The 26162-nt window shown below is 36.2% G+C and overlaps 4 protein-coding genes across 4 annotated transcripts; 2 read left to right on the top strand and 2 right to left on the bottom strand.

Moving 5' to 3' along the window:
* The first annotated feature begins 403 nt into the window (after window positions 1-403).
* Window positions 404-1747, top strand: LOC114526738 (ATP-dependent DNA helicase PIF1-like). Its single transcript, XM_028548265.1, is given in 3 exon segments — window positions 404-438; window positions 834-977; window positions 1054-1747. Coding segments are annotated over 3 exon segments (873 nt in total).
* A 10465-nt stretch (window positions 1748-12212) lies between these two features.
* LOC114526737 (tigger transposable element-derived protein 2-like) lies at window positions 12213-14131 on the bottom strand. The gene is made up of 2 exons (XM_028548264.1): window positions 13185-14131; window positions 12213-12993 (listed from the first exon to the last, which is right to left on the bottom strand). Exons 1-2 carry the CDS (start codon window positions 14129-14131, stop codon window positions 12213-12215), a joined length of 1728 nt encoding a protein of 575 aa, XP_028404065.1.
* On the top strand, window positions 14106-14882 carry LOC114526806. Its single transcript, XM_028548320.1, has one exon. The coding sequence runs from the start codon at window positions 14319-14321 to the stop codon at window positions 14721-14723; it is 405 nt and encodes a 134-aa protein (XP_028404121.1). The 5' UTR covers window positions 14106-14318; the 3' UTR covers window positions 14724-14882.
* A 3130-nt stretch (window positions 14883-18012) lies between these two features.
* Window positions 18013-19509, bottom strand: LOC114526736. The gene is made up of 3 exons (XM_028548263.1): window positions 19249-19509; window positions 18200-18767; window positions 18013-18146 (listed from the first exon to the last, which is right to left on the bottom strand). Exons 1-3 carry the CDS (start codon window positions 19507-19509, stop codon window positions 18013-18015), a joined length of 963 nt encoding a protein of 320 aa, XP_028404064.1.
* Window positions 19510-26162: the final 6653 nt, after the last annotated feature.

The raw sequence follows: 26162 nt of genomic DNA, 5'->3' as shown, positions 1-26162 counted from the left end.
TTTAAACGGCTCCAAACCTTAAAAAACTGTCTGCTTCCATTATTACCTTGGTAAAACATGTTGGCAACTTGAATTGTCATACAAAATCGGCTAAAAAACGGATTTTTTTAGATGAAACAGCCCTTAATAAAATCCATTCTTTTTCAAACACATTGCTTTCATATAGCGTGCAGTGTGAGCATGCCTTGATTCTAATTGTAACAAATGAATAAATTATAATCAAAAGCAAGTGCGTGTCATAGTAGAAGACTGCAATAACCGAAATGCCATTCAGTGCATGAATGACACCGAACATTGCTTGCGGAATTATCACAGAATGAAATTAAGTAACACAGGGATTGGGTAGAACTCTTACAAGGTCTATGTCTTGACGTAATATATACGCCTTGGCACGAGAGTGGATATGTCCACAGCAAGTGAAAAGGCCAAACATATTGAGTAAGATAAGTCAATACTCATTAATTTAAGCACAGTTTTCTTTATTTGAGTGTATAAGTGTGGTATGTTATTCCTGCAATGATTTTTTTTATTTTTTTACGCTCAGTTTATGAGGACCACACTACTGACTGTAAATTAATAAGCGGTTCAGAAGATTAATTAACCTAACAGAAGACTAGCAAAGAACCATCGACGTAGCCTTAAGTGATCATAATTTGTGTATATTTGGCCGTGCTGAAGTTGGGAAGACTACAGTAATTAAGAGAATGAAAGTCCTGTCTGTTTCCTGTGATGCCTATGACGGTGCTGTGTCGACGATTTATTCCCATTATGGATTGCAAACAGCAGAATTGCTATTCGATTTAATCATAGAAAAACACAATTGCGCAAATTAGTGGTGTGAATGTACTCATCTGGGATGAAATTTCTATGACTAGTCAACGACTTTTTGAATTGGTTAATGCTTTGCACAATCGTTTATTGGACAACACCTATGCATTCAGAGGAATTCAAGTTATATTGGTTGACAATTTTCGGCAGTTAAAACCAGTAAGGAATCTATTAGACAAAGGAGACCTGATATACGAATCAAAACTCTTCGGTGTTTCCTCACAGAATAGAACTGCCAAAGATTTTCAGGCAACATGACTCGGAGTGCAACTTACGAACTGCGTTGGATAAGTTACGAGCAGGTGAGTGGGATGACGACATGGAACAGTATTTCAATTCTTTAAGTAGAGACTTGGGGATGGTGAGGGAGGAAGAACAGCCGCTGCACCTTTACTTTAGGAAGCTACCAGTAGAGATTCACAACCAAGACATTCTGTCATGCCTACCTGGCCCGTTGTTGAGATTTGAAAACAGAGATGGTGGACATCCCAAGTTACTCGAAAATTCTATCAATAAAGTGTTATCCCTGAAAGCCGGTTGCAAAGTTATGTTACTCTTTAGCATCAATAATAACTTGAAGAATGGAAACCAGGGAATATTTCATGGTATAAATTCTGAAAGTGCAAATGGTGAAGATCAACTTCTTGTCACCTTCCTGAGGAGATGAACAGTTAAGATTGAGCAGTAGACATGGAGCAGATACCATTCCAACGGTTCTGTGATTGGAACTAGGACGCAGTTCCCACTAACAACATGTTATGCAATGACAGTGCACAAGGCCCAAGGTCTTACCCTTGATTCATTAGTCGTTCATTGCGCACAAGAGTTTGTACCAGACCAAACTAGCTTTGTCGCGAGTGAAAAAATTTTTAAAACGTCCTCACATACTATCGTTAGATATTGGTCAGCACATGATTAACTATACAAATCACTTTTGTGATAGTACTAATTGTTAATCATCCTAAGAATCATTGTTTTAAAAATGTGTTACTTATCCCCCATCCTATGATAAACAACCTCATGCATATCGTCATTCAGTTCTACATTTTCTGAAGATTGTAAAGCATGTGCATAGAGCCTAGAAATGACTTTATCTATTCCTTCCCTAGTTAGTTTTTGCATGATTTCAGAAGGGATTATCACATACAGAAGTCTTTCGCCCACAGGAAGTCGTTGCTTGTAAGAAAGGAGAAATTGCGCAAGAAACAGATGAAAGTTCAATTATCCATGATTAGTCATGACAGGAGCCCCGGGAAGAAGTTTTCACACAATCGTGTCAGTATACAAGAAGGAGCTTCAATTATTATGCAAAAGGCTTTGGAGTTACATTTCTTTTGAAATGGAACAAAAAGAAACTAGCTTCTGCACACATAGCAAAAATTAATGAACACGAATACACGCCACATCACGAAGAGACTTAATTTTATTCTGTCAAAATTGTCAATGATTCTCCGAGTACCAACAAAATTCCAATTTTGAGAGTTTTTTGAGTTTGATGTTGCACATACATGCAGTTAAAAATATGGATACACTTAGATCATGATGGTCGTGAATTAAAGACATTTAAACGCTTTTTCCTTTTGTTTATGTGTTTGATGAAAAGTCTGAAAACTTTCTAATAATGTTCTTGTGTAGAACAGTTAGTCTGACAAAAGCTTGGAGAAGAAAGTATAGTAAATTTTAAACAATGTTGTATGTAATGTTTAATCATAAAATGGATTTCTATTTACCAACGATTCATAGTTGCTGTAACCACGTTTTTTAATTCATGCACATGCATGATCAAAATAAACAAATTATCCATCATATTAACATAACATTGTGTTTAGCATATTTTCCATCAAGTTATTAGTATATCCTGCAAGGAGAAAATGATGTCGTTATTTACAACCAATGTGTAATTTAGTTTTACAATTTTATTTATTTACTTTTTGTGTAAGGAAAAGTCCGGATGTTTTAGCCTTGTTTTCTGTGCATTTTCTGCAAAAAATATGATCTTTTGGCAAATTGGTTAAAAAGTGTTCTTTTCGACTCCTGTGTTACACTTTTGGCATATTGTTGCTTGACCCAATATCACCGAATTTTGTGTTGCCTGTACAAGTCGATAAGAGGGATTATCGTTTTCCCCGTTGGCGCCGAGGAATTGACAGAAGTGATTCTCTAAAGCATCCTGGTTGACAATTGCAGGCTTGATAAAGAATCCTGGGAATTGTGTGAGTTTAATCTTTACCAGTGACGTGAAGCCCTTGATTGGATGTCAAACCAAAGCTTGTACAAGATGAACTCTGATTCGTCTGACATGCTCTCTTTCCATTTTGAAAAATATTGAAGGACACAAAGGAACTTTGATAATCTACAGTACCCAATGTCGTAAATGATGTGCTTATCCGTAAATAGTTAAACAACAAAACTGTTGTGCTCCAGAAATTCAATTGGCATTTAATCTGTCTGCTGCCTTGTGGTTAATGGAAGAAAGGTGGTTTTGATACGCCTGAATGAAGCAAAATTAATTTAATCAACTAATTTACTCATGACTAAATCATTGCAATTTTGTGTGGATGCATGGACATAGAAAGTATCATAGTTTCCCTGTACCTTCATCAGTATCAACATTTTTCTGTCTAAGACATCCTCAGCCAGACTGTTTCGCATTCGCAAATTAGGATTTAGTTGAAAGTGATCTTTCGTTAACTTTTCGTGCATTGGACATGAATTATTTCATTGATCCCATGCGTAGGCATCCTTCCAATAGGACCAAAAAATATTTTGACCACCTACTGTCAACTTTCTTGCTGACCCGCAAGTTGCACTCCTTTCAATGTTATTTCGGATCTTTTTCACGTTGTGCTGCAATGAAAAGGTGTAGACTTAACAAAATGTGAATAAAAATGCACAACGAAGTTAAAGAAATATGAGCAGGTCTTTACCTTCCAATCCATTGTGAAAACCACCGGATCTTCGGTTAGTATGTTATAGCAGATGAAATGCAAATCAGCAAGCTCACAACCCTCAAAGTTTATCTTGATAAATTGTTGGTTCGATTCTCTTCTGTCACATAAAAGAAGGTATATTCTAAAAGAAAAATGGAATTTCTTATATTGGTTGCCGTACTAGAAATATAGCTCAACATACATACTGTATCCTTTCATGCCAACCTGAATCCTCTCCTGCGCAAATGCAACACACCTTCCCAAAATTGAAGGTACAACATGATGGGGGACATTCTACAGTTGGAAAGTGTGCCAAAAAAGGAAAGCAAAATCCTCTGTTGCTTAAGAATTGAAATTGGAGCAGATGTGATGCTACTTGAACACATGATTAAAATGTATGATATTAGAAATAATGTCAAAAACATCAAGCATCTGTTCCCCACCGTCTAAGATATGAAATGAACTAATACCGCATGCATGTATTTAACTTCATATATTCTATTGATGCAAAACTATACTTTCAGCTTTAATTTTGCACATATCGTCACAGTAGCTCCCCAGAGACACAACACCTGTTAGCTGGTGACGTCCGCCCTTCACTGTCATTTGCAAATCTTCCTGCATAAATAATTTTTAAAATGTACAGTTCCTGCACTCATTTAGATGTCAAATGTATACAGGAACACATGCAGTTACCTGCAGTTTCATCTCATCTATTAGTAAGCCTCCCCAGTATTCTTGCAGTTTCAATTCCTAATGGTTAGCTTCCCTAGCACACCAGTCCATTACTGCCTCGTTCCATCCAGATTCTTGAGTGACAGAGTTTTTATAATATCTAAAATAATTATTAACATTCATCTACACTGGACTACATAGTGTAAACTGAGAAGGGTAACGTTTACATGTATGCACATACCTAATCAGGCGGTTACTTGGTAGAATGATGAATTCCCTTATCATGTCCAACACTTTAGGACTTTTGCAATAAACGTTTAATGCCATTCTTACTATGCTATAAATTTAAAGTATGGAAAAGAATTTTGAAAATATGGAAATTAAATTTGCTAAAATCAACTGCAATTAATCAAAAATATTTTTAGAAACATGGCTAATAACTGGTGGTATTTAATTTTAATATCTCGAGTAAATTGTACTGTGGATCCCAACGATAACCACGCGACGATTTTGTTTTTTCTGCATCTCCCATACCAATTTCATGCTTAAAGGAACGTCATCTGTATCGATTCCTTGAACAATTTTTACCAAATCTGAGCTATCATCCTTCATGAATTCCAGCGTTGCCAAATTTCTTGCACATCCCGATTCCTTTTTAACCTCATTCCGGATTTCTTTTTTTTGAGATGCAATTTTTTCTTCCAATCCATTTCTATCTAGCAACCTGTTGTTGCATTTTTTCGGCACGGTACAGATTGGGTTTGATGCCTTTTGTTTCCAATCCCTGGATCTGAACAATACCATTGCCTTACCACAGGATGGGCAGGATTTACCACTAATATTAACGAGAAGGGAAGAGCTTGAAACTAATCAAAGGTGGTGTCTACTTTCTTTTAAAGTTGCAGAAATGACATTAGACCCGCAAACAGAGACTTTGAGGGGTGTTGACTCGTTCTTAGGAATTTCTCAACTGTTTCGTAATTTTAGGTTGGCGTATCTCGACGTCCGCTTTTCGTACCACCTTTCCCTCCAGATTCTTTTAACAAGTTTGCCAAACAAATTTGTGCTCAACTCTAGCCCAACTTGAACGATATTCTCCTGTATAACGTTCAAAGGCAAATTCGAACTTTCATCATATTCGTGATTTGAAAGGATCCTAAAGAGGTAAAAAAATATTATATTAACACGAGACATAGACCTTGTAAGAGTTCTACCGAATCCCTGTGTTACTTAATCATTTCATTCTGTGATAATTTCGCTGTTATCAGTAAACGTTTATGCTGCTATTTGTCTCGCGGTATTTTAATATAAACTAAATTGAACTGAATCGCAAATCATTGTGTTTATATAAATAACTTTAAGGCTATGTACATATGAGCGCTACAAAACTACCGCTCACGAAACACAATATCAAAACTTATCAAAGAAACAAATTGATGTTCCCTTGAAATGTTTGTAGCTTTTTATTATTTGTATCTTTTTGCATATTAAGTACTAAAATGCAAGATGAAATTAATAATTTTTATTTAAATATGAATAAATCTAGGCAGATGTAAATACGCACCTGTTAACCTTTGCAGTCTTCTTAAACTACTAGTCCATTTTCTGCATTTTAAAACATTTGCATAAAAAGGATTTTATAAATTTACAACAGGTATTTATACAAACTTTTTCCACTTGCCTTAAACTTTAACTTTGCCTCCCGGATGCTTGACAAGCACACATTGTGTATTTCTTTTTTTGACCAATCAGATTCGTTCCTCAAACCGCATTTTATGTCTCACATGGTCCCACGATATTTTTCAGCAAATAGGCAAAAGTTTTCTACATTTTTTGTACATTTTCATTTGTTTTTAAAATATTTTTAATGGAATAATGTTTTTGGAGTATCTAAAAGGTATTTGTGATAATTTATTTGAGGGATTCTTGTTGTTTTGATATGAAATATTGCGAGTGAAATTTGTATGTATGTTTATATTATTACAAGAGTTTCCATCCTTCTCAATAACTATATCTTATGCTTTGCGATCACTGACGTCACTGAACTCGCAATGTAACTGGACTATTTACTTATTATATTAAAAAATATTTACTGTATTGGGATTCCTATGTTTATATATGTAACAAATATCTGTCAAAGTGCACTTTTTTAGAAAAGTAACTCCTAATTTGATACATGATTCATTAGACTTCTTCATCACTTTTATCCACATCTTGACTGCACAAATTCTGCTGTAATGAGACTAATGATCTTGAATGACCCATCTCATTTGCATAACAGAAATGACCAGTTTAAGACCATATAAGTAAGTAGGTCTCTTTTTACGAAATCATAAGAATTTTTTTTATTTATTTGTTCTCTCTAATTATGTAAAATTGAGAAAATTCATATTTAACTACAGCTTGCACATTCAAACAGTTATAAACAAGGTACAAACAGCCTATTACAGCTGAATTAAATATATACAATGTACGTGTTATGTTACTTCAAGGTGTATAATTAAGTACAGGGGCAATTACAACTCAGAAGATCAAAGTGAGGACGCAATGATGGCGTCAAGATGGAAAGTGTTTCAATTTCCATATGGTATACCGGAAAACCAGCAGAAAGATATGGCACCCTGTGCAAAATGCTTTGCTGAGCTTGCTCTCTTGGGTTAAATACTAGAGTACGTTATAAACTTATACCTTTCATAAGCTGTTCTGTTCGTAAGCGCTAACGGTAACAATGGAGTATACGATACTGTTGTGTTTTTTTTATTTTCTTGTGTATGAGATACTGTTTGGACTAGAAACATTAATTTAATAACCATTACAATTGAACTTTATACTATATACACTTTATAAGAAGTCTAAAATATACATGTTACGCCATGTTACACTACATGTTACACTACATGTTACATTACATGTTACACTACATGTTACACTACATGTTACACTAAAATCACTATATTTTACTATAGTTTTTAACATGTTACAACATGTTACACCTAGTCTTTAAATAACTATAGTTTCTTTAAAAAGTAGGTATAACATGTTGTAACATGTCAAAAACTATAGTAAAATATAGTAATTTTGGTGTAACACGTTGTGTAACACATAGTGTAACATGATGTAACATGCGATAATTTTAGTTTAAGCCTTGTATGCTTAGAGTGTTGCTAGAACTAACATTAGTTTTTACATAGAAAAGTTTATAAAAAGTGAATGTTTCTGCATAATAGTTATACATGAGTTAAAATTAGCATTAAAGCACGTATAATGTGCAATTTGCTGAGTTATTTACACTGGTAAAAGTTCAACACTCTTGTCAAAGACTACAAAGATTAAATGACATTTTAAATTATCGACTCAGTACTTGGTTCTTTGACCCTTTTCTCTTATAACCGCCGTAATCCTTCTATCCATGCTGTCAATGATTTTATCAATTTCCTCAGGACTGAAATTCAGCATGGTTGTTTTGACCCGATTAGACAGTTCTTTAATGTTTTCGTTTACGATTTGTTTTTCAACAGCATCATGATTTAAACGAACAGTAAGCGAATGAAAAAAATTTTCAATTGGATTAAGATCAGGGCTTCTGGGAGGAATTTTAAACACTAAACCACCGACTTTTTTGATAGCTTGCTTTGCCATCTTGGAATTTTGCCTTGGGCATCCATCCATGAGGAATCGTTTTCCTTTTGGGTTTGAAGATTTTTTAAATGTTTCGGGAAAAGATGACTTAACAATTTCGGCAAACTTATTCCCAGTGATTGTTCCATCATATTGCTAACACAAGACAACGCCTTTGCCGTAAGATATAGCAACCATGAAATTGACATTAATACCACCTTCCTTTTTTCCCTTGGCTGTGCAATTGAATTTTAAACCTTCTCCCCGTTTCCTCCATTCTCGAGCACCTGGTGCACGTGCTTGGTCGTAAGGATTACGTTTGTACTGAAATCCTTTCCCATCTAAATAGAAGGATATACCAGTTCTCCAAAATTCGACACCCAATTGCTGCCTTCTTATCTTTCTGCAAAAACTGGCTCTAGATTTCAGATCTTTGGCATGAAGAAGACCTTTTTTTCTTGTTTGTAAATACCACTAGCCTTCTGCATTTAAATGATTCCGTACCGCACAGCTGGTTACATGCTTTAAACCACTGTCCAGCTGAATACACTTGGACGTAAACGAACCTTCATTCTTTCGGAGATTTTTTAACGAGCGTACTACACTCCTTTTGTCTTGAGGGGATAACTTTGTTGGTCTCCTTTTATTTTGTCTTCTTTTATCAAAAACAGGCTCACCATTTAAAGGTTTCTTGGCATGTTTATATATAGCAGCTTTAGAGTACTGAGGAAACATTTGTAAAAGGCTCGACCCGCGGACTTTTGAAAGCTGATATGCTGCTCTAATTTGAGCAGAATGCGTCAAAGACACTTTTTTGGCAGTTTATTTAACCCCCCCCCCCCGATTTTCCTCCATCATCCCCAAAATGCCTACTGCAACAAAGAAGTAGTTGCCACAAGTATATTACTGCAAAATGGTGGAATTATAGTTTAAAATTTATTTCTAATTAACATTACAAACTTTTAGCTATTTTCCATTTTTCAGACAATCCTGGAAAAAAATTCGTAGACTTTCCTAATTTTGAGTCTCCCAATATTTTTTCCAAGATTGTAGCATTATAGTTGAAGAGACATGCATATATGCAAGTTTGTGTTATAGTAAATAACTAAAAAATAATGGCATATGCCAGAATGAATATGGTCAAATAACTTTTCAAACCATGTATCTCAAGATGATTATTACATTTCTGAATAGTTTCAAATAATTAGAAAATATTTTCATTTAAGGGTTTAAATATCTAATTACAGTGGCTTTGCTCAACTTTAAAATAAATCAGCAAAAGGATTTGGTTTGGCAATTTTGGATGTCAAAAACAGTTAGGGCTGGTAAACCAGAAACCTACAGTTTTCTGCTATAACAAATTATGGTGTTTTTATGGCAGAGAATAGGCATGAGTAGCATAAAGAAACGCTCAAGTAGCACCAAGAGATCCTCCAGTGCACACATGTGCAACTTATCCATAAAAACAATATGACTTCTGTGACCCATTCCTTTTTTTTTTCCCATTTAATTTTGACAAGACAATTTTGAATCATGGGAAACAAGAATTTGAAAGGTTTCAAAGTATTTGTCGTTTTTTTGAACATCTTACCCTTTCAATAAAACAAGAAAGTTCACCATCACCAATATCAAGACACGAAGCTCGAGCAACAGCTTCAGACAAATCTCCTGTTGTTGTATACCAATAAATACCAGGAGCAAGGAATGGGAAACCACCTCACCTTGTACTAAGCTATGAGCTATCATCTTTCCAAACACTTCAAATATTCCAGTCAAGACATGTTAACTGCTGTAAATTGGAGTAAGTTTTTGATGGGGACCTCTAAATAAACGTAGGAAAGATTTTCCACTTGCAATTTCAGTAAATAGGTCGGTAAATGCTTGACGTAGGACATCTCCAGTATCTATTGCCGGTTCTCCTCTTATTTGTACTTTCAATGGCACCACAGCATAAAATTCAGGGCTCTTGTAAAAATGAAAGAAATCCATTACTAAGTCCTCTTTGTCAATTTTTAGCTTAACCGATTCCATGTATGGCTTCATAGACGTCTTTAGTTGATTAATAAATCTGATGCAGTTCCCATTTGTTTCTCCCCTATATCACAACATGCAAAATAGCATAATCAAAAGTGATATTTGCCAGGAAAAAACACAGAGTTTAATAATTCCACACACAGATGAATATACCTGATTTAAAACTATTATATGTGTAATTGAACTGTGTTGAAAAGTGTGAGTAGCATGTCAATTAAGAATTAAAACAAAGGTCTTTTGCAGTACATACACAGGCTATTCATGTGTCAGTTTTTCTTGAGTACAAACATTGTAGCATGTTTTTAATTAAAAATATCTATAACCTATACCATTGATATTGCCATTTTCTCTCAAAATGTCATGAATTGTGTCTTGTAGGGTAGTGTTATTTCCTCTCATTTGGCGAAGATATTGCTCACTTCTTGCTGGAAACATTGTTTGTAGAGCCTCAATATCTTCCTTGTCATCAAAATTAACCTGATCATGATTTGATGCAGATGGTTGATCACTGGTTAGATCAATTTGTTCACAACCAAATGAAGATGGTTGACCAAGATCAATTTGTTGGTGATGTGATGTAAAATGCTGTCCAGGTTCTATTCTTTCAGTTCCACTATTGTCTTGTGCATTTAAAAACACTGGATTGCTTCAATCCTGGCCAAAACCATCGACTACACTCTGAATGATTTGTACTTTTTTACGCAAAATATTAATATTTCTGTTTCGTTTCCCCCCCTCGCCCCCCTAATCAATGTTGAATCTATGCTAAATGCTTGAATGAGTTATGACACATCACTCAACATTGATTTGTGGGGGAAAGGGGGAGAATTTTGAAATAAACCCTGCGACTGCTGACTGTAGTGTCAACTAACACAGAGTGTCGTCAATGTTTTGACCAGGATTGTTGCAATATTAGATCCCCCTGGGGTGCTAATGATGACATTAAAGAACTCTGAGGCTTTTCTAAACAGATGTATAACTTTCTTTGACCCTTAATTGTTTTAACTTGGGCATAATCCCATTTGTGACCTTCTTTGCATGCTGGGGTAGAAACAATCTTTCTTGAAACTTTAACAAAAGAAAAATCATTTGCTTTTAAATCACTTAGTCTGGATCTAAAAACATCAACCAGTTTAGATCTTATTGCATCCTCTTTGTCATTGGTCGTCAGATCAACTGTTCTGGTAAACAAAACATCATCCTTCCCAATACCAGCTTGCATACAAACTTTTCAAGTGAAGCAATCAAATTTTCCAAAAGTTCCCAATCATCTCCGATTTCTTGGAATGCTGTAACGAATTCCTGGTTCCCTTTCATAATCTTCCAGCACTTGTTTTTCCCTTTGCCAAAAAAGGATGAGGTATAATCGTTTCCTGTCACAGCGTGGAAACCAATAAGTGCTTTTCGCTCCTCAGGTGGGACTTGATAATCATTAAGGTGGACGGACTTTCTATTCTTACCAACACCATAATCATATTATACTCTTTCAGGATTTGGAATTAAAGCAATGCATAGCACAAGTATGTCAGTGTCAGCTGATGGTGATCGAAAATGAATGTTTGAGTCATGCTTATCTAGTGCGTAGAGAGTGTAAAATAATTTTTGTGTCAGCTTCCTCTTGATTGCTTGATAAATGATCCAAACAATTTGCTGCTGATGATGTCACTTCATGACATTCACCATCTCTTGATAGAAGAATTTTGTAGACAATGGGCTTTTTCCTTTATGATGAAGTCAAAAATTATGTCGATTAGGCGACATTTGTTCTCACTACTCATCATGAAGGCTTTAAAGTTTCGAGGAATCTTTGATTTCTCTGACCTAATAGTAACCTTGGACGCCATTCCTCTTTTGTTCCTTTCAGCTGTTTTGATGCTAAACCTGCGATACAGTAAAGCCCCGCATAAAAGAACCAGTGAATTTTGACTTCAGGCTGAAGTGATTCTTTTATAACAGGTACTTAGAAAGAAATCAGGCTGAAGTGGTTCTTAACTGGTTCTTATTTCCAGTCAAAAACAATTGTTCCTGGTTTAGAGTTTTAAACCTCTTATTGTATACAATGAGACTAGTAAATGAACTGTAATTTAACTGTTAATTATATAAACTATAAATGTAACTTGTCTTTAACTAGAATTGGTAATTGTCTAGCCCTTGGGGGCAGATCTTATCATCATTTGAACCATCAGCTGTTAACAAACAGCCAGTTTTTTCAAACAATCTTCTAAAAAATTCTTTATTTTTACTTAGCTCCCTCCATGCCTCTGCTGTCCACTTTGTCATAAGGATCCTTCTTTCTCTGGCTGAGAGTTTGTCATGCCATTTTTCTAGATTTTGTTCCTCCTCCAACCACCTTTCCATTTCTGCGGCTATTTTTACTTTCATCATTTTTCCACATCCTGCATCAACTGGCTGGATCTTATCCGTGTGATTTTCAGGAAGCATGTACACTGATGCATTGATTTCATTTCTGCATACTTGGTGAAATGTCTTGCTTTGCTGAAAACCAACATTATCAACAAAGATAACCTTGTCATCTTTGTCTTTTCCAATCCCAGGAACAAGTGTTTGTTTGACCCACTGCATATTTACCTCTGTATCCATCCAGGCAGATGGCTGGTAAAACACATCAACTCCCTTGTCATACTGTTCTTTCTCAAAGATACTTAAATTCCCCTTTCCCCTGAATACGATGGCTGGCTTGACATTTTGTTCACCTTCGGCACGTATACAAAGTTGTAGGGTAGCTTGCCTTTTATCTAAGCCAGATGATGGTTGTGACACCCATACCTGCTTGCTACCCAATGTATCATAAGTTGTTTCTTGCCCAGTAACAAATGCAAGGGGCACCTGATCAATGTTGTATCTGTTCTTGGGTAGCCATCTTCCATATTTTGGATCAATAGAAGACCTAATTTAAAGATAAAAATTAATGCCCAGCAAATGACTTTGAGACAAGACATAATATATATAAGAAATTTAATTGCTAACGTTTCGTTGCTTGCAGCGCAACATCATCAGAGCGGTTTAAGATTATTACAAATAATTGGTAAAAAAATAATAAATAATAAAAATAATTAAAAATAATTAATAATAGAAGACCTGTTTCTTCTCCTTTGTGTTTTTAAAGATTTCCTCAAATTCCTGTGAAACTTCTGTATAGTACTCCTACCATCATCTGCAGAATCTTTCTTTTTGTTTGTGCGACGTCTGAGAACAATGCCATGTCTTTTCTTGAATCGCTGAAACCAGTTGTGACTGCCTTTAAACCTTTCTGCTGCTTCTTTACCGTAGCACATTTCGATTTTAGCTTTCATTGTTTTCTTAATCCAAAGTTTAGAAACTTTGCTGCCTGCTGCTCTACGCAGTTTAAATTCTGATACCAGTAATTTTGATGCCCGAGGGTACTTTTCCATATGTTTTGATCGGTTATCAGTAATTCTCCGCCTTCGTCTAGCAGCTGTGGTTGGGCCCGTGTTTTTCCTGTATTTGTTGAGGACTAGTTGTTCTTGTAATCGGTCTTTTTCTTTGTTCCATTTTATCACCAGGGATTTGCTGACTCCCCTTTCCTTTGCAACTGCTAAAAATTTGCCCACCTTTCCCTTGGTTTTGATTTGATCCAAACGGTTAAGAGTTTTTATTTTAAAGTCCAGGGTGTATGAGTTCCGTTTAGCACTTCCTCTTCGCTTTTCCTGTTGTTGTGGCCTTTGGCCTTGTCCCGACTGGCCATTAATATTGAATTCTTTGTCTGATTCAGATTGACGATTGTCAAGATTCTCTAATGAATCTGTCTGCAACACTCCAGATGGTCCTTGGCTTAAACTACGATGAGTGTTACCAGCCGCAGCAGCAGACTGAATTTCATGTTTTAGGCGCACGTGAATGTTAAGATACTGCTCTCCTGTAAACGATTTTTCACAGATGTTGCATTTCAAAGATTTGCTGCTCAGTTCAACTGACTTTCCTAATGTTTCTGTAATGTCGTAAAGCCGTCCATCTTTCAGTTCTACTGACTTTTTGATACCACAATCGAATAATGTACGATTCATTTGCATAAACAGTTACAAACTAGCTACAATGGCGCTGGATTGGCAAGATGTGATCATGTGAATGCCATGAAAGAGAGACGACTGGGTACGAGTCAGACACTCTTGTAAGAACCGTTCCGCCATCTTGGATATTTCTTGCTAGTTTTTCAAAGAAAATATACTAAAATACCGACATTTCTCTGCAAGAATGGAAAATGAGTATGGAATTTATGTAGAGGCAAGCATCCGTGGTTATCATGCATATTTTCAAACTTCAACTGTTTACATTGGTGAGATACTGACTTGTGAAGTGGAACCCGACAATGAATATGACAAATACGCTGTGGTAGTTAAGAATGAAGATGGCTACACTGTAGGGCATGTTCCAATCGAATTGTCAAAAATCTTTCACAAATTTTTAGTGGACTATGGTGAACTTGAGGCTGAATGCATTGGGAGTAAATACAATGAAGGGGAAGGCAAAGGTCTAGAAATACCAGTGGACTATAAACTTATTGGAAATGCTGGTTATCTGGAACAACTTCTTAAAAAGCTCAAGAAAATTGAAATATCTAGCAACTGGAAACTTACTGATATCATAAAATTAAGTTAGATTCCTTACTTCTTCACTTTTGTACTGGACATTGTCATTTGTTTTTACTGTTTATGTTAATATGGTTGATGCATAGCGTATATTTTATACCCATCAAGTACTGAGTGAACAAAGGGCCATCATGATGTAAGTTTTTTGAATATAGTTATGCAAGTTGAATTATGTTGTGAATTGATTGCTGTTTTGATAAAATAAATGCATGCATGATGTGGTTGAAAGACATAATTCCTGCTGGCAAGATTACAGTATTTTGTTTTCTTCTTAGTACCTGCTTACTAATTCAGCTAAAAGTTTAATAAGGTTTCTTAAGAACCAGTTTCATTTGTCAGCCTGAAGTGGTTCTTGTATTTTGGGTGCTTAATTGCCCAAATTTCAGGCTGGTGGTTCTTAACCCACTGGTTCTTTTATGCGGGGCTTTACTGTAAGTGTCAGCAACCAAATCAATGTGTGCGTAACCTTTAGGGATTGACTGAAGAAGGTTGATAGCTAACTCATAGGTACCGGGAACCGCCTTGGTAATAATTCTGACTTGAGCAATGAAATCTATCACAAATATGTCTGCATCAACGACCTTGGTCTGGGCTCCAGGCTCATCTTGGAACAATTAAAGCACCTTGACAAACTTACTTTTTTGTGTCACTCTACGAGATCCATCAGGATTTGAAAGGGATAGCGGCGTTGTTGAGAGCGGGTAGGAAAGAGCCACTTCAAAATTTATACTCTTTTCGTGTTTGCCTGAAATTGCCAGTAGTTTACCAAGGATGTTTCTATTTGCCTCAATAACCGCTGATTTCCCATTTTTTGTTACCTTTTTCAATATCGTCATCTCCTTAAACATAGCAATTTTTGTTTTCTGGATAGGATCGTGGAAAGGCATTACCTTACCACTTATGCTCTCCTTTGTAAATTTCTCGAATTTCAATTGACCAAGCTCCCAGCATTTCAGTACATCAGTACAATGCAACACCAGAACTCAGATTAAACAGTTCATTTCTCTCAATAACAACGTCAAATGGGTTGATATACTCTTCTGTCAATACTCTCATGATTTGACAAACAGCTTCATCAGATGGCAAAATCTTTGATGGTTGGAGGCAGCTGTGTCTATTTGTCATTGTTGATGTTCCAGCTTTCACCTTTAATTTTCCCATGTTCTTTGACTGCTCTGCTCGATTTAGGCACCATTTACGGATTGCATTACTATTTGATGCAAAATTGCGTATACCACCTATTGAATGATAAATTGGAAACTAGTAAGTTTATTTTTAAACCATGTTGTATTAAGAATCTAAACGGAGCCCTGTTGGATAAAATTTCCCGCCAAATGGAACGGGATATTTAGCCTTAATTTAGCTTCCATTAGCTCTAGATAAATCATCCGGAACTGTACTGTTTTCCCAGCACTTCCCAGGCGAACACTTGATCAGTATTTCTCATATTCCTCAGTGAAAGCAATTGAGGCGTCATTCTCCAAGGATTGTAGCTTTATGGTGTCCAGGTCGATCAACTCGTAGAAGCTATCTGGAATCGTTGGTGATTTCTCATACATGAAACGTTGAAGTAACAATCGTTCTAACGCCTCAGAAAAGGCATTGTGAACAGTCTATCCACGGTTGTAGTGAGAACCTGCCAACACTCCTTGTAAGCTGCCGGACGTGCAAACACCAGACTGAAAAATGATTTCTTCAAATCCAGATCCAGCCACTAGTGATCCAAACACCTAATTTAAGATTGTGAGAGTTATTTCTTTTAAAAGGCGTAGTTGGTACTAGTTTTCATATCAAATAACTCAAATAAAATTGTACACTGTAAGTACTAATTGAGAATGTACATTTTCCTTCATGAAGTGGAACATGCCAAGGTGAATAAACACATTCCTGTATTGGTCTTTGTCAGTGCATATAAACTTATACGCATTCATTGCTGCACCAACATCAAGCGTTATGTTCAGGTATGGCATATTGGCTTCTTCTGACAAAGCTATCAAAAATTTGAGATATTGGTTTATCGTGTTGATGTCGTTCACCTTAAAAGTGATAGAGTTACTTAATAGTTACTTGAAATAGCTTATTTGATCGCGGTCAAGTAATTTAAAATGCAATTCTCAAAAATTTCATAAAAACACTTAAAGTGACGTTAGAAATGCAGAGATGAGTTAAAATTTAGCTTACCTTTGAATTGATCAGTGGCAGATAGGTTTCAGTTGTTTTCTTTACTACCGGATCTGTTGTCTTACGTGCATTCGTCATGAAACCATTGAGTATCGGAATAGCTTGATCAGAACTGCTGTCCTTCCGGGCAATTATCCAAGCGAAATAGAATGTCATGAACTTTTGGTCATTGAAACGAAATTGCTTTGATACGATTTCCATGCTGCATGTTGGTGGCTGGATTTGACTGGCAACTTTTTTGGGGGTAGGAGCTGGATCTTCACTACTTCGAGGTTTTTCTTGGCACATGTACATGAAAATTTCGAGCCTCCACAGTTATCCCTTCTTGAAAAAAAAAATTGTAATGTTAATTTCACCTCCACCACTGTTTGTCCATGGCCAAGTCAAAATTGTCAACCCAAAAATGACTGAGAACAATCTCGCCAGCTCTTGAGGGTTGCAAGGGCAGAAGTGAAGTAAGTCTAGACTTTTCTACACAGCTCTCGGCATTAGCAGTCAAGATCTCACTTGCCATTGTATAACTAACACTATGGCCAAACTTACTTAGTATTTCAATGATATTCCTTTGGCCGGACATGTTACGAACTCCAAGGCCCATCAGAAAATGCTTTTCCATTATGGTTTTCCCTTTGGTAACTCCATCAACAAGGTCTTAGCCGAAAGAATCGGCCAAACGTAAAACATTGATGTTGTCACAACGACCTGCATGACCAAAAAAAGATTAAAAGAAGTTTCTGACTGATTCGGGAGGTTTTCTTTCTTCGTTGGAAAGTTGTTTGATCGTTGGTGGCCATATTATTTCTGGAAGATTCTCAACATGGGTGGTAATTCAAACAAAATAAAAAATATACAAAATTTATAAAATTAAAAGGTCTCTCTACAATTTCTTGCTCACTCTGTTCTCAGTACGTTTCCTCTATATTTCCTTTGGTGTTTCCACTTTCAATTAATTTAGTTCCTTCAAAATTAACTCAATTCCGCTCACGCTCCCCTAAAATTATACGCTTAGAATTCGATAATTTTACAACTTGAAAATACCAATTAACACAAAAATGCCAAATTTTTCTTTAGTTCTGTGTATCTCAATGTTTTGTTCTTGAGTGTCTTAAACTTGCTTTTCACTCGTCTTCATTTGCTAATAACCGTATTTTCTCACGTGCGTCAACTGCTGCTTTCTGAGTACTCTTCGCTCGTATTTGCTGCGAATCTTTGCTTGCTTCCTCAGTCTGAACCTTCTCTACAGACTTGATTTCTAATGGACACACAAGAGTAACGGGTCTTTGAATGTCACCCCTCTCACCACACCGTCTTTGCCTTTAATGTGATGCGTAACTTTTCCTTTAATCCACTCTCCCCTATTCTTTCCGTCGCCAATAACCAATACGATTTCTCCAACTTCTGGAACATTTCCGGCTCCTCTATTAATTCTATGGTTTTCCAAAAGTCTGTGGATGTACTCTTTCACCCAGCGGCGCCATACGTGTTGCCGTTTCATCATCAACCTTGCGTGGAGTTTACTCACTTCATTACCTTCGATTTCACAGTCTTCAACGACATGAGAATTCTGTCCCCACATAATTACATTGGGTGTTAACACCTGCTCCTCACCATTATGACTTTCCACGTAGGTCAATGAACGGTTGTTGAGGTGTCTCTCAATGTCCATTACTAACGCTTCCATTTGATCGTAATACAGATGTGACCTTCCCATGGTTTTGTATAGCGTTTTCTTAATCTCCTTGATGAGGCGCTCGTACATACCTCCCCACCATGGCGATTTGGAGAGGTTGAACTGCCATCTAATCTCTTGCTGCGCTAGATGGTCTTGAAGTGATTCACTCTTTCGTATTTTCCTTATCCAACTGGCAGTAAACTGAAAGGTGGACGCGTTGTCGGATATAATGCGTCTCGGTCTCGTACATCGGGTGATAAAGGCGTTGAGCTTATTCTTGAACTCCTCAGCTGTCTAAGATTTAGTAACTTCCAGATGAACGGCCCTGGACGCCGCACACGTAAAAATGATGATGTAGCATTTGCCTTCCTCGGTCTTCGATACTTTATGGCTCAACGGTCCTGCGAAATCTATCCCGGTCGTCTCGAACTGTCTTCCGCCTTCAGTACAAAAGGTAGGTAAATTTGCGGTTGTTGTAGTCCCATACGGTTTTGTACTGAATTCTTTACACAGGTTGCAGCGGTTGATCATTTTCTAAACTTTTGATCTTAATCTTGGTATCCACCAGTTCTCTCTAATTGTAGACATCGTATTCGCAACGACCATATGGTTAACTTGCTGATGACTATGGCGAATTAATTTATCCGCAAATTCCCCATTCGGAACGAAAACCGGTTCATACCCCTGGATTCTCCCCTTGCATTAGAAGATGCCTGTAGTCTCTTCTTTTTCCAGCTTCCCTCCCGGGGTCTCTAAGTCTGGTTGAACGTCTGGTCGAACGTCCGTTTGTCAAACGTCGGACCCACAAATTCTGTGCGCTTGATATCTCTTCAATGGTTAGTGGTCCACTAGTTTTCTTCGTCATTCTTTTCTTAGCGAGGGCGTTCCACACTGTTTCGTAGAGCAACCAGTCTGGTCCCGTGAACCAATCCCCCTTTTCCATTTTGTTTAAACTTGCTCCTCGACTGCCGAAATTAACTCAATTCCGCTCATATGGTGTCTTGACGATGGTGTAAATTGTCTTTGTTGATATCTCTACTGGCAAGATATTCTTGCCCTGAGCAGGTTTGTCACAATAAGAGTATTACCCTGCTCCTTAAACTTTGCATTGATCCTCGACTGTCGAAATTAACTCAATTCCGCTCATATGGTGTCTTGACGATGGTGTAAACTGTCTTTGTTGATATCTTTACTGGCAAGATATTCTTGCCCTGAGCAGGTTTGTCACAATAAGAGTATTACCCGCTCCTTAAACTTTGCATTGATTCTCTGTTTTAGTAGGTGTGCATATCGTTTTTTATCCACTTGCAACCCATACAAAGAATGGATTTCATTCAGAGAGACAACTCTACCTCTCTCAATAATCTCTTTGTTAATAAAGTCACTAACAGTGTCAAAATCTCCGTTCTCATATGTTCCTTTCTTGTCGTAAGTGATTTTGCCTCTTGTGAAGTTCCTATAGCAATAATTATGGTATCAGAATTCTTTTGCGATCAGGTCCTTTTCGTAGGTTTATGGTATCAGAATTCTTTTGCGATCAGGTCGTTTTCTGCCCTTCTTGTAACAATTGTTACTGGTTGACCTTTATTTCCCCCCATGCTGGACACGATTTTTCCCACAGAATTGGCATTTATCTTCATAAACAATCGTTGACTGTGCTTCGGTACTTTGTGCTTTGCTACTTCTAGCTTGGGCCTCCTTGGTAGAAGGTTTATTAAACTTCTTGTTTCCAAGTATTGTGGTAAATCTGAAAAGGAATTGGGCAGTTTAATAAAACAAACTGCGCTGTGCTTTGTCCTTTTGGTAAACATACATGTGTATGCATGTTAAGCTTTTCATACCGTTTATAACAAGGCTCTAAATAGACGCCATGTTTTTCCACTTTTGAAGTTTTCAGGTATTGTTAAGCATTGCTCTGCATGTGAATGTGATCCTCCTATGTTCGTTTTTTTTCTTTTCGTCTGAACGATTGTTTCTTTATTGATATCAGACAACTCTTTGACAGTGCTGTACAATGTTTGGTCGGCATAATGAAGCACACATACAAGGCTGTCTTCTTTCTTTCTTTTTCTATTAATGCTCATTTTCACATAATAACCTCAATAAAACATAAAATAGATTTTTTTGCTTTGTATAATTATTAATTTTGGAAAGAAAGGGTTAACAAACTAAATTGCCTTTGGTTTATAAAATTAAATAGGTTAAAAAAATTGATAATATAAGTGGGATTCATCTAAGTGCATGTGTTTAAAAAATAATCGAATTCAAAGCACACCCAAAAATAGCCACTAAGTTCAATTGGCCGCCATATTGAAATTTTATATTAATTTTGGGTCACTTCAAAAATATTTTTGAAAGTTTTTAAACATTATATTCAGTTTGTCTTAAGATTAAGAGTACACAGGGTATCTAAATGAATAAAAAGTTAAAGTTGATTTCATTTTATATGTTAGCAATGATGAAATTAGGTAAACACTTATGCTATAACTTTACTTGAAAATTATCAAAACATCAAGTCACTGATCTATAAATTATACTGGAGCAAGTGCTATACTCTTTCAGGATCTTCGCTAGTACCATACGTGTCGGTAAAACAGAATGGCAATTTTCAAAAATATTAGAACGAGAGGTACTTACTTGATCTACATCCAAAAGATCAAATATATATATCCGGAAAATAACGACTTTTGGTTGGAAAACGTTTAAATTGAACGTCGTCACCCCCCTTGAGAGGCCATGAATAATTGGCAACATACACAAAAAGCTCAGATATGTTTTTCAACATTTGCGAAGTCTTCCCAGTCTCAAAAATGCATAATTGAACAATTTGTAACCTTTAAATTGAGCATGACATCTATTTATTGATACTTGTGATTGAATTACTTTTTTTAATACGCATGGCTTTACCCCCCTGTTCCAGGTGAATGCCACCTCCACAGACTGAAAACCATTGCAATTCTTACACTATAGGTATTCGTCTTTCAGAAAATCACAAACAGAACTTCTGCCTAAAAAGTTCAAAAAACGTCCAATTTTGCCTGTGCTATAAGGTTCATGAGTTCCTTGCATCATTCAAGGAAAGATGCCATCTATTGTACCAACCTTACCAGAATATTGCAGTGGATGAGCGAATGGTGAAGTCCAAAGCTAGGTCAGGGATTAGGCTGTATATAAAGTACAAGCCAACCAAATGGGAGATAAAGCTTTGGGTCTTAGCAGATAGTTATTATTATTATTATATAAAATCTTTACAGAGGATTAAAAAAAACATTTCAGTGTTCAAACGACACTGTTATCAAAATGTGTCCTCTATTTACATGTAAAATAAGTTATATAAAAACAAGATCCCAATAGAACACAGCTAATCCTATATATAAAAATAAATATTAAAATATATCATTTGAAGTGTACGTTCAACATGTTTAGGAATTTGCAATAGTTTTGCTCATGTCTTATTTCAATAGGCAAATCATTATAGATTTTGGCACCATGAAAATAAAATGACTGCCTAGCAAATTCGAATTTCACTTTTGGAATATTTACTAGGATTCCCATATTTCTGGTGTTACGATTATGCTCATTAATTTTATAGTACTCATGGAAATTGGTACATATTTGTTTATCTAAACATTGTCTCACTGTCTTACATGCTCGTTTGTGTAGACTTTTCACGATAGAAGGTACCAGATTTTCCGAACTTGAAGTCATGTTTCAAACTCGCCTGCCTTTCGATCAATTCCATCCTACCCAATTGTGTGTCTGAGAAATGCAATTTAAGTATTCCTGTGTATGTCATAATAGGTTGAATCATTGTTTGGTAAATCCTTAATACCGTGTCTGAGTTCATCGAATACCGTAATTTAGACAAAAGCTTCAGTCAATTACAAGATTTCTTATAAGCTTTGTCAAAATTATCCAGCATTGATAGATTTTTATCGAGTATATGGCCAAGATACGTATATGTTTCTGTGTTGTTTATTAATGTTCCACGAAATATTACTTCCATCTGTCGACTTTGTAGTGAAATCCTCTTCGCCGTTTCAAATAGCATAACCTCCGTCTTCCCCTTATTCAGATTAATGACTAACTCATTCTCATCAAGGTATTGAGGAAGTATGCTTGGAGAGAGAATCAAATGTCCTAATGATGCAATGGATTGATAATAAGCAAGTCTCATTAGTGATATGAATTGATTTGGCGAATGAGAAAGTGGCTGCAAAGAGACGAACAAAAACAGGTGGTGTGTATGAAGAGATTGATGTTGACCTGCCTTATGCTTTTTATAGGTACAACCAGTTCATGAATGCTGTTGATTGATCCGATCAAATGCTTGCTTGCCATAATGTGCTATAGGTGGTGGAAGACTTTGTTCTTCCATCTTATTGATATTGCTGTTGTTAACGGTTATACAATCCAAACAATCCACTTTTGAATCGCCTGAAAAGTTATACTATTGTTGAATTTAGAGAAGAGTTCATTAGACAGATTTGTGGAAAGACTAAGGAAATTCTGAAAGACTATTACCACCGCTATGTAATATACATGAATATACCACTGTGGAGTAGTTTCAAAATTAAACCTATGCATATGTGTCGCATAACCAGATTTCAGCATTTCTGGCAAACACAAAATTGTGTTAGAATCGAACACTTCATTTGTTATGTAATTTGATCGGTTAAACCAACTAGAGAAAAAGGTTAGGACATTAGGTTTTTGTGGGCAAAAGGAGAACATCATGAGTAATTTGTTGAAAAGTTAATTGTGAATTAAGGGCTGGTTGGGAGTTTGTTGGACAACTGCCAACCATGTGGTTGTGTATGAAATTAGAATTTTTTATAAAAAAGGTTTTATTTGTGTGTGATGACAGTCTTCAAGAAAATATGTAGCTATGTGTGTAGTAATAGGTTGTGTATTGTTGGTGAGGTTCAAAATCAAAGTTATGTAACAAGGTAGGTAAAAAAAACAGAAGACAAGATAGTCAAGCCTGCAAATCAGTATCCCCATAAGCAGTGTTTTGTCCTTTAGCAGACTTGTCAGTAGGGAGCAGGGTTAGCTTTGTGTAAAAGAAACATGAAGATAAGAAAAGAGTAAAAATGGTGTGTGTTCATGCAAGAATCATAAAGAATAAAACCTGCGTGGATAGTCAAGCCTGCAAATCAGTATCCCCATAAGCAGCGTTTCGTCCTTTTGTGGACTCGTCAGCAGGGAGCAGGGTTGGCTTTGTGTAAAAGAAACATGAAGATAAGAAAGGAGTAAAAATGGTGTGTGTTCATGGGATATTCATAAGTAATCAAACCTGCGTGGAAGTGTATTCGTAAAAGGTAAAATTGTAAAATTAAACTGTGTATCTAACCAAAGTTGTTCTTGAACTTGGATAAACCAATGCAATGAGCCATCTTAAAGTTGTTATGTTAAACGAGTGGAAATTAAACCAGAAATCGGCTCAGATATGCTTTAAGAGCAGCATGTTCTCACTTGTAACCCAGTGTGCCCCAGTAGGTTCTTTGTTTTGTTATATCCACTTTGATGTTTTCAAGGTGGTGTTCAGACACAATGTAATTGGGAGTGGTTAAAACTTTGTATCACTGTGTTCAGGGTTGTATTGAGGTTTTCAGCTGGTTTTGGTTTGAGGTTGATGGAAGATTTTGGTGATATTTAGAGTTGTGCTTTGGTAGTGTTGTGCCTGGTGTTAAGTTTTGCTGTGATAAGTGTGTCTCTAAGGTTAGTATTGCGTTGGTAGGCTACAATTGGAGGTTCTTGCCATAGACTCCTCAGTATGGGGTCATTCTCCAATAGGTCCTAGTGTTTACGTAGGAGATTTGCAATGTATTTTGTGTTGTATGAAATGGAGAAAATTGGGCAGCTTGTGTTTTTTTGGTTTTGTTTCCAATTAAGTAGGTCTGTTTGAATGCATTGTAAGGCTTTGTTGAAATTAGTAGTTATGGTGTCATGGTCATATCCACGATGGATCAGTGTAATCAGGAGGTGGTTTAATCATTGTTGTTGTTTGTAATAATGCATCTGTATCGTAGTGCCTGACTGTAGATGACTGTATTCTTGCATGTGGTGGGGTGAAATGAGCTATTGTATAGTAGGAGGGTTTTGTCAGTTGGTTTAATGTATAGGTCTGATTCCAGTTTGTTGTTTTTGTTTTTGTATATAGTTTTGTCAAGGAAGTTGCTTGATTAAAAAAATTTAATTAGTAGTCCACTATCCATACAAAATTAAAGCACCATAAATTTCATACAAATGTTATTCAAATTTTAAAGTGATTTTACTTCATGCACAAAATAACTAGATATAGTGATAACAAGGGGAGATTTTGTTCTAAGCCAATCAGCACGTTTTTTGACATTTTTGCTCTCCGCCATTTTTGCTCTCCGCGAATGCTTGAAAATAAAAATTGTAAACAAAAAGAGCGAGAAAATATTGACGTATTCTAAGGCATCCGTGAGCCAGAATATTTACTTTTTACATTCGAAACTGGAAGAATGCAATAAAACATAAATATATCTTGAATTTTCCCGTGGGATTTTTTGAATTTCAAAACATAACATGAAATATTGATGTTTGAATTACTGCAATGATCACGCTCATGGCTGCAATATATTGTTAAACCGATAAATTATTTGGGGAATAATGTCGGTTTCTTCTCAGGATTCTTCTTTCCGTCTCAGTTTTCATTTCAGTTCTGGATAATGCTACATGCAGCATCAGTGAATAATTTATAAAATACTTTGAAAAATACAGAAATATTATTTTGACATATTGCTACTGTTGTAAATCATGCAAAGGGACTTACGCATGGAGAAGCCAACCATTAGTGTTAGGAAAACATCCTGCTGGCAATATTTGGCTGAACTTCACAATTCCCATGTCTGGATCCTCTGTTAGCAAAGTTCTTCTACTCTTCAGACACTTAGGACTTAAAATATACTGCACGAGAATCTTTTTCTATCATCAAAGAAAATTTATCTTTCCATTGATACTACAGTTATTGGGAAAAATCTTGAAGTATTTTTAGTAAGCCAGATAAAAGATATAAAAGACAGTGTTTGGGCTGGAGACGGTAGATTTGATAGCATGGGACACAGTGTGAAATATGGACGTTACACCATGTTGAATTGTAATTTGACTAAACTGGTACATTTTGAACTACTTCAGGTATGGTTTTTATCTAAATATGTCTTTTGTTGTTCTGTATATTATGACCGTTTTAACCACCCAAACACCAAAATTGGTTATAGGCTAACAAGGTTGGAAGCAGCAATAAAATGGAGTTAGAAGGGGCCAAAGGCTCATTTGATGCGATAAAAGGCAAGGAAAACCTTCCAATTGACACATTTGTGTCCAATTGTCATTGTGATATAGGTAAGTGGATGAGAACCATGCAGAGAGATACCACTCATTACTACAACATATGGCAGCAGGCAAAGTCTACGGTGAAGAAGGTTTTAAAAGCTACCAAGGAGAAGGGTTTGAAATATTAGTAGAATGGGCTAAATCCATCAAGAATCGTTTATACTGGTGTGCTACATCTACCAAAGCTGGGTTTTCATCTCTCATAGAGGCAAAGTGGTTGTCATTTATAGGGCA

This window comes from Dendronephthya gigantea, unplaced genomic scaffold, assembly GCF_004324835.1.
Source record: "Dendronephthya gigantea isolate DGI-Jeju-01 unplaced genomic scaffold, DenGig_1.0 000041F, whole genome shotgun sequence".
Classification (NCBI taxonomy): domain Eukaryota; kingdom Metazoa; phylum Cnidaria; class Anthozoa; order Malacalcyonacea; family Nephtheidae; genus Dendronephthya; species Dendronephthya gigantea.
This window is presented reverse-complemented; position numbering and strand designations above follow the sequence as displayed.